Genomic DNA, 15,133 nt, shown 5'->3' on the forward strand with positions numbered 1-15,133 from the left:
CAACTTGTCTTCCAAGTCACAAGCACTTATACAACTGAAGTGGGTTGCAACCTTACCACTGAAGGACTGACCTCTTCTAGAGGCAACATCAATGCTTGCAAGTTAATGGATTCAAGCCATTCAAAGCTATTGGCAAGGTGTTCGAAAAATAAAGGACATAAGCACACTTTAATGTAAATAAAAAAATGCCATCTTTATTTAAATTCAACCAACGTCACAGAATAGCAATAGGGAATTAAGTGACAGGGAAATCAACATTTTACTTCTCGATTGGCAGGAACAAATACTTCTGCCTTTGAAAAAAAAATCATGAAAATATTACACTATAGTCCTGTAACCAAATAACCAGACACAAATGCACATTTGATGTAGTAGAACTTCCCTCAAGAAAACAGACTGCAACTAAAAAGGGACTGTGGAAAAAAACGGAATATAGGAGGAATAACAAGAGGTGTCTAGTTTTAACAATAAAATGTCCAAACAGTTACACATATTTCAGGAGAAATTTTACAAGAGTGATTCTAACAGGGTCGCTCATAAAATGAGTCTTTCCGCTCAACCATACATATCCTCACGATCTGCGTTGTAGATTTCACCCTCCTGTAATGAGGCAAAATTTAGGAAGTGCGATGGTCGATGGACTTCGTGGTAGAACTCCTTGGGGTTGGCCAGCTGCAGGTCATACTTCATGTTAGGGTCATGACGTACACCTGAATAGGAGGTGGGGGGAGAAAAAAAAAAAGAAGAAAAAAGAAAGAAGTATGGTGAAAATCTTATTTTTAAACGCTGAATAGAAATATTATGATTATGATGATGATGATGATGATGATGATGGCAAATGACACATCCAATGAAAAGTGCAATAAAAATAGTACTGACCCATGAAATTGTAGTTCCAGGAAACTTGACCTGGTACCATAAAGAAGCCCAGGAAGCGATCAGAGAGCAGCATCTGGACCCTCTCGTAGTGGGACGGCAGGTAACCTTTCGGGTTGTTGCCCTTGTCTGTGTTTTGTCGCCCCCACTCGTAGCCGCTGGGCGTCAGCTTGTAGGCTGTCAGTGTGCAGGAGCCTGGTGTGAAGCTGGAAATTAAACAATATTAAGTTGTTGCAAATCACATTACCACTGTTGCAGGTCCAGGTTAGATATTTATTTTTCGCTCTCTCATTAACTTAAAGATGCATGTCGCAACATTGACACAAATTGGAGTGTTAAAATAACCAACACCCACACATGTTTTAAGAATTGTATAATGGACAGGAGGCACTACTGTGGCACAATGGCTGTTGCCCCGATTTTCCTGTACAGTGAAATAATGATCGGCGGTTCGGGGCCGAATCTTAAGCTGTTGTCAGCCAGGCGGCGTGCACGCTCTCGCGCCGCGGAAGGCGGAAATGTTTGGGAGTGTTTCTACGAGTCCGTGGTAAAAGACAAGCGTGTGCTACAGCAGATATAAAAGTGTGTCCAAATAATAATAAACCAAGACTGCAGTGCGACCCTTCGTCTCCCAGTGGCTCATTTTGTTCGACCATCGGGCCGAAAGTTTGGCGACATGCAACGGGAGTTGTCCACGGGGGACCTCCCCTGCATTCCCGACCACGGTCAGAATAACACTGTCTAATGTGACAAAAAGGGCAAAACTGAAGTCGCACAAGCGTCGCAGGAGGACGTGGATGAATTTTGGTGCAGCTTTAATATTGGAGTAGGTGGGAAAAACCTAAGAGGATGAAACGGGACCCACAGCTTGCTTTCTTCCTGCTAAAAAGGTAAGACCTCGTCACGAAAATGCGATAGGGTCTATTTATGATAAGGGCCTTTCCATTCCGCTTTTCGCCAGAGGGGTTGCAAATCTGCAAAAACTCTGTAACTTGCGTTCGGCCCCTTTAAATATACCAAATGCAATCAAATGTGGTTCACTGACATTCGACAGCTTCAAGGCATAAAACTAAACAGTTTTTTTAAATATCCTTACTTCTTAAAAATACCCAGAGATTAAGTTTACCTGCACGTGATGATGATGGTCTTTTCTCCATCCCAAGATGGATTGTCAGCCATGACCTTGGCGTGGGTTGTGACATCCTGGGGGGACAGCTGTGGCGACTCATTAGGCTGTGTGTGAATCCAACCGAGGGGTTCCATTTCCTTTTAGAGAGGAAGATATGTCAGTTCAAATACTTTAATATTTCAGACATTGATTATATTGTACCCAAAAGAAAAAGAGTCCTTGCGTAGAAAGAAGGGAAGTTTTTCTAATCTTACTTTCAGATATTCGTGTCCTGGCAGCTGGTTGGGCAGGTGGACAGTCTGGTGGGTGCCCCATTGAGGCACCATGACGATACAACGGATCTCCTTTACCTGAGGGTTGTCGGGTGGGCTGGTGCCATACAGGTAGCCTGCAATCTGGATCACAAAACAGTCCATTGAGGTTGATTCTGCATAGGTGTCAATCAGGATCCAAAGTCACCTGTAATCATGACGACTTTGTAAAACTATTAACCACTAGGACATACCTGTGCACGCAAATCTGAAATGCAGATGAACTTTTTGAGAACATTCTTGGGGAGGATGTAGGTGTATCCTGTCTCCTTGATGTCATCAGAGGACACATAGATGTGGTTGGTGCGGAGATGGAGGTTGGCAGCAGATATAGCTCTGGCAGAGGACGTACAACGAGCGTTGAACTTATTACTCAACAGAAACTACAGTAAAACCCAGAGATGGTCTAGCCCAGATATATATATATATTTTTTTATGTCTGCATTACGTTGAAGGTAATGTAAAAATCTCAATCTGCCACATACCTGACCCTCCATTCTGTCTTGGAGGAGAACGTCTGCGTCTCGTAGTTCGATGTGGTTGAAGTGATGATCTCATCTCCGTGTTTGTTGACGGTCCGTGTTTGCGTGGCTGTGAGCTGCGATTGCTCTTTGGTCTGCTTCTCAATCTCAGCGATCTGCTGGCGCTGCTGCGAGGGAGCAGAGATCTCCATGCCCAGGATGATGTCACGGATCTCAGATTGGGTGAGTGATGCCACGTTCACACTGGAGGGGGAGAAGCGACAGACGTGTTGGGTGCTCGATACTTTTGTCCTGTTCCTCATGGTCCACACAAAATTAAGCTTGATTCAGTCCACACAAGAGACTTACTTGTTCTTTTTGCCGTAGTCAGCCAGAATGAGGTCTTTAAGTTGCACTTCTACTTTGATCCATTCCTCATCCGTGAGAGTGGGCCAAATGTGATGAGGCTCAGTGATGGTGGTCTTATCAGGTTTGAGAATCACTTTGGCACGGTCATTGTTGACGTGGAGTGCTCGTAGGATCAGGATGAGTCGAGAGAAGGCCTAGAGATGGAGCACATAAAAAACTTCTTACACACAGACAAGTAGTCAGCTAAAGTTTCAGATAATTAATGTTAGCCCCAAAAAAACATGAGGGGAAAATACCTAATCTTAAAATCATAGCATTTTGTGGTTCTGAGGAAGACTCACTGTGTAAGATGAAATGGTTTTAAGCCAGTCGTCGTAAAGATTGAACAGCACCATCTGGGGCTCGGTGGCTTTGAGGATGAGGTCTCCAAACTTCTCTACCTTCAGACAGGCCTGGAAGGGCAGCTGCAATTCAGAGCCCTTGATCACAATGTTGGGGAAGTCAAGCAAGTGGACCTGAGGAAAGAGAAGGATGCCATTAGAAATGTAACGCATTCAAGTTATATGAACATTCAGAACTAATAATTAATCATGAATCAAACAGTACTAGGTTTGACTATCATACCTCCAGAGGGTCCAGCATACCCTTCCTGGTCACAATGATCTGCTTCGGTTGCTCTTCCACAGGGAGAGAGCGGATCAAGGCAGCAACTTCTTCAGCGGTCTTCCATTTGGCAAGCTACAAGGAAATGAAGCTGCATTATTATTGGGTACCAACATTTTTATTTTAATGTCAAATCATCGACTAAGTTGACACTACTTGTTTATCACTTGGTAATTGTTAACAAAGAAGCAGCTAATGGTGTATTTGTTCTAATTGCTCTCCAAAGCCAAGAGGAAGTCCATCACTGTGATCACTGAACTTTAGCGTGGGCAATTTATGGTCAATGTTCTTACCTGCCCAAGACGTTTCTGTCCGGCCCACACAGATGTGTGAATGATCTTGAGGAAGAGCTGTCCAGTCCTGGGGTTGAAGATGAAAATGGCTCCATTGATGGGTTTGGTGGTCAAGTTGCCCTCAAAGGTCTGGGGAAAAATGAAAAAGCATCTGAACATTAGATGAGTCTATAGCAATAACTGATACTTTACTGTACATTACTTGGTGAATATTGTGAATCATGTAGAGCATGAGTCAGCACACACCTTGTGGATGGTGACTCTGTAGACGTTTGTGTCGTCCACAAACCAAATGATTTGGTTCGAGAAGAGCTCCCCGTAGTTCTGTGAGGACAGATAGGGCTCAGTGGGCTCAGAGGAGTAGAGCTGGAGACCCTTGCGGATGCGCTCCCTCAGCACATAGAGGGCAGGGTTGGCCTTCATAATCTTGGCCATAGCCTGCTGAATCAAAGGCTTGCTGCCCGGAAACCAGTTTCCATAGCCGCTGCACGAAGACAGGAAATGCAAAATTTGGCCAATCATGTTGAGGTTTAGATTTACACAAGAGCATGCAAGGTGAATTTACTCTTAGTTCAAACAATACTAACCTGTGGAGGTTGTAAGCCAAGTCGATGGCAATAAGCACCCCAGTGGGGGAAGGGTAGATACTCATGTTGTCTGTGGTGTAGTCCAAGAACTTGGCCCTTGCGTACCGCTCAATGTCATGCGAGTCGTAGTCGCCCCAACGCAGCTGAATGTCAATCCAGTATTTCTGTGTGGTGGTGCTGTCCATCACATCCCTGCAAGAAGAGCAGCAGCAATTTACTCAATCTTTATTTTTATGATCATACAGACCATTCATCACATTTGAACAGTTTAGAGGTATTTTAATATTATAATTTCTTACTTTGAGTCAGCAAGCAGAGATGGTCGAGAGACGTTCCACTTGTAGGATGCAAAAAGGAGGATGTCGGCACAGGATGAGTTCATCTTGTACGATTTCCTGGGGTGGATAGTCTCCTTTTGCACAGTCTCGATCTCGAGAGCATCTAGCTCCTGGTCAAACACCTAAAAGCACAAACAGTCACATTTGTACAAGAGGAGAATGAGATTATAATCTTTCATTTTCTGTTATGCAACAGGAATTATATGATAGGAGTGAAATAAAACCAACCTGACAGAGATCCATGACAACGCTCTCGTGGATCTTCTGCCACAAGTGAGCTCTGAAGATCTGAATGAGGGAGATCTTCAAGGTGGGAATCTTTCCATGCATGAAGATTCCAGTCAGGTCAAGCTGCACCTGGAAACCCACATAGACCTACAAACAAGAAGCGGGAGAAAACTATTAGCTTGTATTGAGCTTTGAACACCCAATATTACCTTTAACAAAAACTAAATTATAATAAGTAGAAGTACTATAGGTGGACTTACATTGGCTCTGTTGATTGTGGGTGACCACCAGAGGGTGAAGCGACGGTTGGGAATTTGGTTGAGACCAGATCTCTGAGCATTTGTCAGCTTCTTCCACTTCATGGATTCTTCAAATCCACTGGCCTTCTCCCTACATGCCAGAAAGAAAATTGTTTTGCTATGTGTATTTATTCCATTGTCAACCAAGATGACTGCATTCCCATATTTTCTCACCAGAAGAGACCCTCCCAGGTAGGGAAGTAAGTGCCTTTAAAGAGTGTGTGTTCCAGGATGCCCTCCACACCACCTAAGGCCTGGATCATGTCTGTGCGATAGTTGTTGAGGTTCCACAGTTTACCATCATGCCTCTGGTGGGTCCACCAAAATGGATTCTGCTTTAACACCTGCAATCCACAGACAAATCTAAATACGGATTCACACAAATGTTTACCATCTAATGTTGAGTCATCACATGTAGAGATGTAACGATAACGGCAATATTGTGATATTAAAACTGCCACAATATTAAAAGCAGCACATCTATCGGGTTGATTTCCATGCAGTTCTAGAACCCTTCGTGGCTAGTTTTTAGTGCAGTTAAATTAATTTTCACAAGGCTTGTTTTGACCTTTCTATGTTTAAAATCCACGCTTTTTTGTAATGCCAACCTCCCCACAATATCTTGATAATTATCGTATCGTATTGTGATGTTTGGATATTGTTACATCCCTAATCACATGTCCAGGCTGACAGGAAATGGGTTCAACTTGAAATATAACATGCATTTCAATCGCACGTCCTTCTGTTGTACCTGGTATTGTTTAAAATCTGTCCTGACTCGCCAACCCTTATCATAAGCCAGTGTGTGTCTGTCCTTTTGGAAAAGGGTGTTGATACGCGGGATGCCTCTGTCCCACGAGTCCTCTAAATCCTCCAACGTCAGTCGCCTGGCAGACAGACACAAAGGGGCATTTGTTTCAGTTGGAATTCTAGCTCTCTTTCTGTATTGTTAATGAAAACTAGAAATGCTTGGGTGAAGACAACCAAAATGGCTCCCATGTGATAGCTAACGAATTCACATGCATTCCAAAATATATAGCAGAGGGAAGTGAATTGCCATTGAGGGAATACAATTATGCATTTAAAAAAATAATAATAATAATCTCAACAGCAGATACATGACTAAATCCAATGTTACCTGGTGAGACAGATTTAAAACCAATAATCCGCAGAAGAGCATACCTGTTCTGTGCAATAGCCTCTTGCCTCTTGAGGGCATACTCAGCCCACACCCTCTGGGAGTCAATGAACTCACTTTCCCATGGCTGAATGTAACGGTACAAATTTGGAATGAGCTGGTCCTCTTCATGACTCATTCCAGACCTGAAGTGGGTGATTCCCACATCTGTCTGCTTGGACCAACTGGTGGGGAGAGAAGGGTTTAAACATAACTTAACCAATAATTAGTTTAAAGTAAAGTAAAATATATGGATCCTGACTTACCGCAGATCAGACTGTGGTATGAGCACATGGCCCATGGACAACATGCCCAGGCCTCCTAACTCTTTGGGAGTATAGAAAACAACAGGCGGGAAACGGCTAGGCATTTTAGAGTTCAGCCCGATCTTGATACGGGTCTGAATCTTGTTCTCACACTTAACCAGCAGATCCAGCAGCTCCTGTGTGTTGACTACTGCTTCACGGAAGTAGGTCATCAGGCCAATAAGAGCTGTGTTCCATTTGTTTACAATCTGGAGGTAGAAATAAGGGGACATTACGACATTTGACAACCACAAGTTTCAATGTTTAAGTCAGCAGGTTTATAGCTTAGTTCTGTTTTACCTTTGTGAACGTGGTCGAGCCTGAAGCCATCAGGATCTGGCGCACTCTGTTGTGGAAGCGCTGCATTGATTCATCATCCACACGCAGGAAACATTGAGCTGTCCTCTCTTTGGTAACCTATGAATGCAAAAATAGTACGAATTAACCAAGGTAACAGGATACGCAAAAATCATCCGGTTATTTGATGGAATAATCAATAGGATAATCAGTTCTAAAAATACATAATAGTGAGAGACCTAAACTCTTAATCAATGCGAGATGGCATTTTTTCACCTCATTCTGCAAATTCCAGACACCATCTTTGTGGGTGAACTCCTCGTAGCTTGTTCGACATTTGGGCAAGATGCGGCACTCAAAGCCACACATGTTGAACAGCAGGTTGGGATTGTCTTTGCTATAGACGGACACAAAGCTGTTCTCCCACTGGACTGTGGTCACAGACCTTGGCAGGCGATTCTTGATGTCCCAAAAGACGGCACGTCCACTGAGAAACATACAATAAAGTTATGCCATTTGTCACAGACTTCTTTTAACCTGTACAAACTTGTGTAAAAAGGCGGATGAAGACCTACAGATTCACATCATGCTTCATCAGTCTCATTCGGGCATCGCGTGGCCAGCACTTTTTGTTGTTGTAGCCCACAATGTTTTCATTGTTTGGGTCGGGGTGCTCTGTCAGGTACCTCTGGATGAGGTCCCTCGCCTCATCAGCAGAAAACCTGATGAAGGCATAAAATTATTATCATTGGGTATTTCAATGAACAAAAACATACATTAGACAAAGCAGATATGACAGACAATGACATAAATTCAAAGAATGTACATTTGTCCATCAGACACGTACTCTGCCAGAGTTCCATTTCAAAACATACACATAGGAAGGGCCGAGTCAATCTAACCTGAAGAAGATGTGAATGCGGTCAATGTAGCGGCAGTACAGCCTGATCGGGTGAGCACTTTCTGTTGCCGTATCTTGGAAACTGAGGAAATCGTTGGGCATTTGAGGTGGGCCTGCCATCTCGCTGGCACGGTGCAAGCCCAGCACCAGCAGATCCATTACCAGGCCGTAGTACTGTACAATGAACGAGGCAAACTGGAGGCCCCGGATGATGCCGTAAGAGTTTGTGTGGTTCATGTCCTAAAAAAGAGAGTGGCACGCACGCACATACAACAATCAGGTTTACATTTAGTAATGCAGAAACTGAAAAGAATGGAGGAACATTTTGAGTAAATCACAGTTTACCTTGTAGTTGATGACAACATTGTTCTTGGCTGTCATGTAATCAGCAATGTTGTGGTCAACAATGAGACGGAGCAGCCTATTAAGCAACGTCAAGTCGATCTTCTCATACATCTTTTCATAACGTGACTCAAGCATCACATTGCACTCCCCTTCTGCAGTTTCCCAAACATCCTGCAAGTTGTTAATGCCTGCAAAGAACAAGATAATTTAGTACAGATAGATTTGTATAGTTTAGAGCTTATGTTTTAAAAGATTCAGTATGTTGTGTAAAGATTCTTCTATAAATTGCTTATATGACAGGTCTGACCTTGGCACCACTTGTAGACGAGCAGTGGAGGTGGTTCAGTATCAGCCGGTTTGATCCAGGGTGGGAAGAGTCGCCTCTTGTCTGCTTCATACCATAGATATTGATCAAGGTAGGCATCTGTGATCTTCTCCAGGGGCTCCACGTCATACACTGGCACCAGGTGACTGTACAAGTCCATGAACTCAATACCCACCTATACATGGGGGGGGAAAAACAGGGCTGATTGTGATGAAGTAGCTTTAGATTCAATGGCTAATGGCATCAGGGGAAAAAAAACATCTGATTTGCAATTAAAGTCTATTTCTTTGTCACATATGGAGGCATCCATGCAATGCGAACATTGCTTGAATAAAAATAAATAAATGTTCTTTGCTGACCTCTTTGAAGGCTCGCTGTGTGAGCAGATGACGCTTGATCCTGGACAGAGCCTCGTGAGGGTTGTCATAAGCCTGCTCGATGAGCCCGAGCTCTTCCCTCTGAGACTGGTTCAAGCGAGATTTCACACTAGAACACACAGACACACAAAACAGGACATCAATGAAGGCATTTTTTTTTTACATGGCAATTAATATCAAATGTTCAATGAATGCTTACCTGTAAGCCTCTTTAAGCCTTTCCAGAGCCAGGATTAGCAGCTTGGTATCATGTTTGTATGACAGTGGAGGGAAGGGGATGGGTGAGAAACGTCGACTTTCCAGCCAGTGCACAGTTGTGGTGTAAATGGCTACAGCTTCCTCAGCTGTGATGTAGGGACCATCCTGAAAGCAAATCATAATTACTTAAAAATGTGAAAGAATAGATGCAATAGTAACATTTGAGACTACCTTAAAACAGAAAATAAATTGATTATTGAGTAATGAGTACTATTAAAGCAACGTCTTAAAGGTGACAGGTCAACTGCAGCTGCAGCCAAGAAACAAAAGCCACCATTAAATGTAATACCCCTCCAGTTCTTACGCATATGCAAGCAGACCAATGCAAGTGTGTCTCAGTATGAGGTTTTCACACACACAAAAAATAGTCCTATTGTTTTTAATAATACCTTCAAGTAGTTGTGCTGTCTCTCCTGCTCAGCCTTCAGGTACAAACGCGTCAGTCTTCCCAGGTTCTTTTTGCAGACTGTCTTATCTACAGTGGCCCCACGGCGGATTCGCTCACGGTTGTAGTGGGCTGTGTTGGTCCACCAGTCAGCTTTGGCCTTCACGTAGCGCAGGATCATGTTCTCAATGGGTGTTGGCAAGCCAGGTACCTGCAGAATTTTAACTCTTGAGTTTTATAGTGTTAACACAAGCAGTCCTTATTACACATTATGGTAAAAAAAAAAACTATATAGTGATGTCCTTTTACAAAAGCTTGCATGCTACCCACCTTCCACGGGATGTTGGCCTTCCAGCATCTCCAAGACTCACTGAGGTGCTGCAAGATGGTTCTGGCTTTGTTCTGTTTAATACCCTCGGGCATCATGTCCAAAATGTCGTGCATCACAGCAGCACGCAACTCCAGGTCAAAGTGAGACTCCACACGCTGTTTGGTAACAGTCTTGGCCACACCCTTGGAGTGACGCCCTGCATGGAAATTTTACCAAAGCTGTTTACGCAAAATTACATTTCAAGTGTTCAGAACTCTGCGGTTTGAACTTTGCATAACGTGATCATGATGAGAGTATCATTAACAGATCAAACGATCCTGTATGACCTGCTTGGTAAGGTAAATGTTTATGGCTCCAATTACCAACAGTTTTCATGGTTACAGAAAACCTGCAGCATCACTGGGTCTTGTAGCATCTTTAATTTGTTAAGTGAGGCGAAATACAAGAAAATCACGAACATCATAAGAATGTGACCCACCTTCAAATTGCCTGGCCAGCAGATTTCCAAGCCACCTCTCCAACAGTGGCGTTATTCCCCTCATGAAAAAAAGCCACACCCTCCAACCAGGTGCCCAGAAGCCACAACCTGGTCCCTTGCCAACAGGACCCTGAGTTAACAAATAAAAAACATGACTCAAAAGGCAGTGAAGACTTTCGGAGGTTGGCGACAAAAACAAACAACAAAAGATTATACTCACTGTATTGAAGCGGTAGTAAATGAGATGTTTCAGATCTTTGCACATTCGGATTTGTCTCATCAGCTTGTACTTGTAGCGGTACATGCCAGTCAGCTGTCCCACATGAGCAAAGATGTACTGCAGACCATCAGACAGCTAAAGTACAAAGACAGTTCTACATTTAGTTCTACAAAACTGCCTAAAGTATATAAAAAAAAAACTCAGAAGGATTAAGTTTTGGGGTATAAATAGCTAATATGACCTGGAATGCATCCACATTTCCCAGTCTGTACTGCACATGACTGTCCACCACCAGCTTGCTGAGTCGCAACACCTCTCTACAGAGATGGAAAGCATTGCCAAATCTGGACTTTTTACGTTCCTGGGGGACAAAAATAGTGTCAGGTGGAGGAAAACAGAAAAGGTGGGTTTCCGAAACAAATACATGCTTCAAATGTACCATTTACAGGTTTATGTTGGAATTATTCAAAAATAAAATGTTCTGGCTTTTAGTCTGCACCTTTGTGGTCAGTGTCTTGACAGGCTTTAAGTTGAAGTTGTAGTCCAAATGCAAGTAGTTGAGGTTCTTTCGGTGGATAAGCAGATTGAGCATGTTGTAACCCTGTCGGCAGACCTGCAGGCCCACCTCCACCCAGTCGAGCTTGGTGGACTGAAAGAACTTTGTGGCCTTGAAGGAGCGGAAGAGATACCTACACAAAGGAGCAAGACAAATTTTAACACGCAATCCGATCTGGCGAGTAAATATGCTTCAATTAGAACATGAGACATCCCCCAAAAAATTTAAATATCCAGTGAGGCACACCTCTTTTTCTGGGCCTTAGGCGGTCTGTGTTTGAGAGCATTGAGCACGTAGTACTTAAGCAGTTTCTGGTATGACACACGCACTTTTACTGGTTGTCCTGCAGGGCAGTGCTCACGATACCTGTAAACAAATGACAATCCTATTAAACATAATAAATAAATAAAGCTCAAGGAGCCAAATTTTATTTAAGGTTGTAAATTTGCCAATGTTTTTTTTTTTCCACTCACCAATTCTTGATGAGAGGGATATCTATGGCTCTCCTGGTGCGACCTGAACGCAAGTTGAAAGGTCTTGGCGCCCACAGCAGAGCAATGCCATTGGCTGTGTTGTCAGTGTAGAGAGGAGTCTCCTTGAGGAAGGGCTCCACAAACTCGGGAAGCTCAAACTCCTCGTCATCATCAGGAAGAGGCTCTTGACTCTGAAAGAAAGCACAAAGTAGCAATGAAAATGCAATGTAAGAAAAAATTTGCGCTGTCACAAAATCTCATAAATTAGATGTGTGTGCGCAATATATGAATGATGAAAGGCTAACTGCAACTGCGGCCAGTGATAAATGAAAGCCATCATTTACTTTATTATTCCTCCAGCTCTTACGCACAGGCGAGCAGATGCTGACAACTTTGCTCAAAATTTTTATTCAAAATAATTCACATAAGTGCATAAAACATTGGGATTATCTTAGAAGCACACTTACCTTGACTGAATGCCTGTGTGAAATGGGGTTGATCAGTGGATCAAAGTAAAATGCAGGAAGATCTGGGTCCTCCGTCTTGATGAACACCACATTTGGTGTGTGGTACCTGCACACAAGGGAATCAGTGGAAGTTTTTTTTTTATTTACAACCAGTGAAAGACAATTTCAGTACTTTTAATCCAAAAAAAAACACAATGGTGAAATATGCCCAAACAACAAATTACTTGAAAGTTTTTGATGGTAAAACTCAAACCAAATGCCACTGTAGAGGAAAAACCTACCAGGTGAGGTGGACATGGTGCGGCAAGTTGTTGTACAGGTAAGGGAAAGCAATTTTGTACTCTGTCCTGATAGGCTGCCTAATGATTATCTTGTTAATGTCATTGAACTCATTCCAGTCTTCATCCCTATTGAAGAAAAAAAAATACATTAAACTTGAAACAGTAAAACACTAGACATGTGTTCAACAACTGAAAATAAAGTTGCTGAATAATGTGTGCGTTTTGGTGACGCCTGACAGTTCTTACTGGAGGTTAATGTCTCGAACAAGAGGCTCAAATTTTGGTCCTCCAGGTATGGCCATGTTTAAAGCTTTGGAAGTGAAGAAGGCCTTAAGATCAAACAGATAAAAGTAGTTGTAATCCACCAAGTCTGTTAGCAGCTGGTTGGCCAAGCGGTAAAGCGTGGACATCATGGGGAGTGAGAACTGCCATCGACGGTAAGTGGTGCCATTCACAAACCTGAAAAAATAAACGAAAAGCAGTGTTAGAGGGAATTTGTGTAAAAAATGAAATAACTCTTTAAAACACATTTCAAAAGGCCTTTTACTTTGTGGTGTCTTTGAGGGGCTGGTGCTCATACAACCATTCCACAACAGGACCATCCTCCTCTGTGTCCAGCTCCATTTGAATGGCCTCCAGAGGTTCGACATCAAGGATGTTGTCTGCGTAATCTAGCGGCGGCTCCTCATCATCAAAGGGTGGGAAGCGCATCCTCTTGAAATGTCGTCTGTCACGCTTCTCTCGACGCATCATGATCCACATCGTGCTGAGAGAAAGCCAGGATTACTAAATATTCAAATCTCAAACATACGGTCGGTAGCAGAAGCAGAAAGAAATATTTAACATGCAATGCCAGGGTCTTCAATTTAACTGACAGCAGCAGTTTAATTAAAATAGACAGGGATACTCCTCCTTACCCCCATTGGGCGATGTAGACTGGCTCGATAACCCATGGTATTTCATTCACAAATGAAATGGCTCCAGTGATGTGGTAGAGTACAGGTACATCTCTAATCTGTTCCCAAGGCATCGGCATGTTTTCCAGCAGTTTCAGCACAGCATGTGGCATGTACTTGAGGGCACTGTTTGAAGGAGGGGATAGAAGAAAAACAAAAACTGTATTAAATTTAGGTAGAAACCGTTTAAAATTTTAGACCATTGGACTCATAATTGATTTGAAACATGCATGCACAGGTATTCTATTCTACTGCATTTTAAGCTGATAGCAAGTAAAGTGACTAATAAAAATGCATTACGCAATTAATGTTGTGTATTTCAATTCTTACCCTAAATAGACCCTCTTGTCATGCCGAAACTTCCTATTGGTCATGTCACCATGGTCCCTGATGATCTTCCGGACATGTTCAGGAGGCATGTCTTCCTTCTGAGCATCCACAAACCCAAACTTTCTCTTCTCCGAGTAGCGCTTTGCCTGCAACTGCTGCCATTTCCTCGCTGTGTGGTTGAAAGACATTTTACACATAACGACATAATCCCACAATTTCTCATCTTGAGCATACGTAAATAAATCTGCGGATAGGCAGCACACCTTTCTCTTGGAGTTTCTCTTCAGTCATGTAGTCTGGGACTTGTGGTGGAAGGGGGACACCCGGAGGTGGGATACCTGCTGGGACCCCGCGAAAGGGGAAGGCAACGGCCATGGTGCCTCACAACTACAAATAAGACCAGTAAACACGCAACGTCAATAAAGGGCACATACTGGTTTCTCGTAGTCGAACCCGTAACTATTGTAATTCATACTGCGAAAATCAAGTCTCCTACCATTTGAGTATTATTCTCAAGTAGGTTATATATTCTAACGTTGATGAAACACGTTTTACTGAGGTTAAAATGTTTTTTCCCCCTGTATGATAGATGACACAAGAGCCGATGTTAGGCTAACATGAGAACTGTCTAGCTAGTTAAGCTAACCCATTGTGGAACGGCCACAGCGTAAACTTGAAAACAAAATCAGATTTTATGAATATTTGTGTTTAAAGTAAAAGTAAAGTAAGCTAGCACTATGTGTAATTAGTTTATTATGGGGTGGAATAAAAGTCCTCGTTTCGAGTTTTTCTACTAAGCGCAACAATGGCGCTAAAGGCCAAACGTGGTAATGGCGGCGCGCAAGCTAAACGCTAAACAATTAGCACAGGAGCCAAGGCAAGTAAGTTACAAACTCAATCAACGCAGCGTTGCTCACCGTGCTCCCTTCGCTCCCACGACGATTTGCTGACCTGGAAGAACCTTTTTTTATGCACGCTCTTGTTCACTAAAACATGTTTCTTTCGATGCAGTTAGGTCTTCCGAAAACTGCATCACACACGACAAGCAACGATAGTCACACGACGTACGCCAACTAGTTAAATTCCCGGCGGAAAATACGTCAGATGAATGACGTTT

At 43.0% G+C, this 15,133-nt stretch overlaps 1 protein-coding gene across 1 annotated transcript; it reads right to left on the reverse strand.

The window, feature by feature from the left end:
- Positions 1-165: 165 nt before the first annotated feature.
- On the reverse strand, positions 166-15,096 carry prpf8 (pre-mRNA processing factor 8). Its single transcript, XM_086080404.1, has 43 exons — positions 14,934-15,096; positions 14,280-14,403; positions 14,017-14,185; positions 13,648-13,812; positions 13,278-13,496; positions 12,977-13,189; positions 12,731-12,856; positions 12,450-12,555; positions 11,983-12,173; positions 11,756-11,875; positions 11,453-11,642; positions 11,195-11,314; positions 10,954-11,088; positions 10,734-10,863; positions 10,255-10,451; positions 9,929-10,135; positions 9,481-9,644; positions 9,264-9,390; positions 8,887-9,079; positions 8,580-8,767; positions 8,236-8,474; positions 7,909-8,055; positions 7,610-7,820; positions 7,337-7,453; positions 6,998-7,245; positions 6,737-6,916; positions 6,306-6,441; positions 5,729-5,898; positions 5,516-5,645; positions 5,256-5,402; positions 4,989-5,149; positions 4,690-4,881; positions 4,349-4,586; positions 4,103-4,231; positions 3,771-3,884; positions 3,488-3,661; positions 3,147-3,340; positions 2,802-3,041; positions 2,511-2,652; positions 2,260-2,400; positions 2,003-2,142; positions 880-1,082; positions 166-710 (listed from the first exon to the last, which is right to left on the reverse strand). Exons 2-43 carry the CDS (start codon positions 14,389-14,391, stop codon positions 556-558), a joined length of 7,020 nt encoding a protein of 2,339 aa, XP_085936530.1. The 5' UTR covers positions 14,392-14,403; positions 14,934-15,096; the 3' UTR covers positions 166-555.
- Positions 15,097-15,133: the final 37 nt, after the last annotated feature.

This window comes from Leptonotus elevatus, chromosome 7 (assembly GCF_054856555.1).
Source record: "Leptonotus elevatus isolate MCC_2025b chromosome 7, RoL_Lele_1.0, whole genome shotgun sequence".
Lineage (NCBI taxonomy): Eukaryota > Metazoa > Chordata > Actinopteri > Syngnathiformes > Syngnathidae > Leptonotus > Leptonotus elevatus.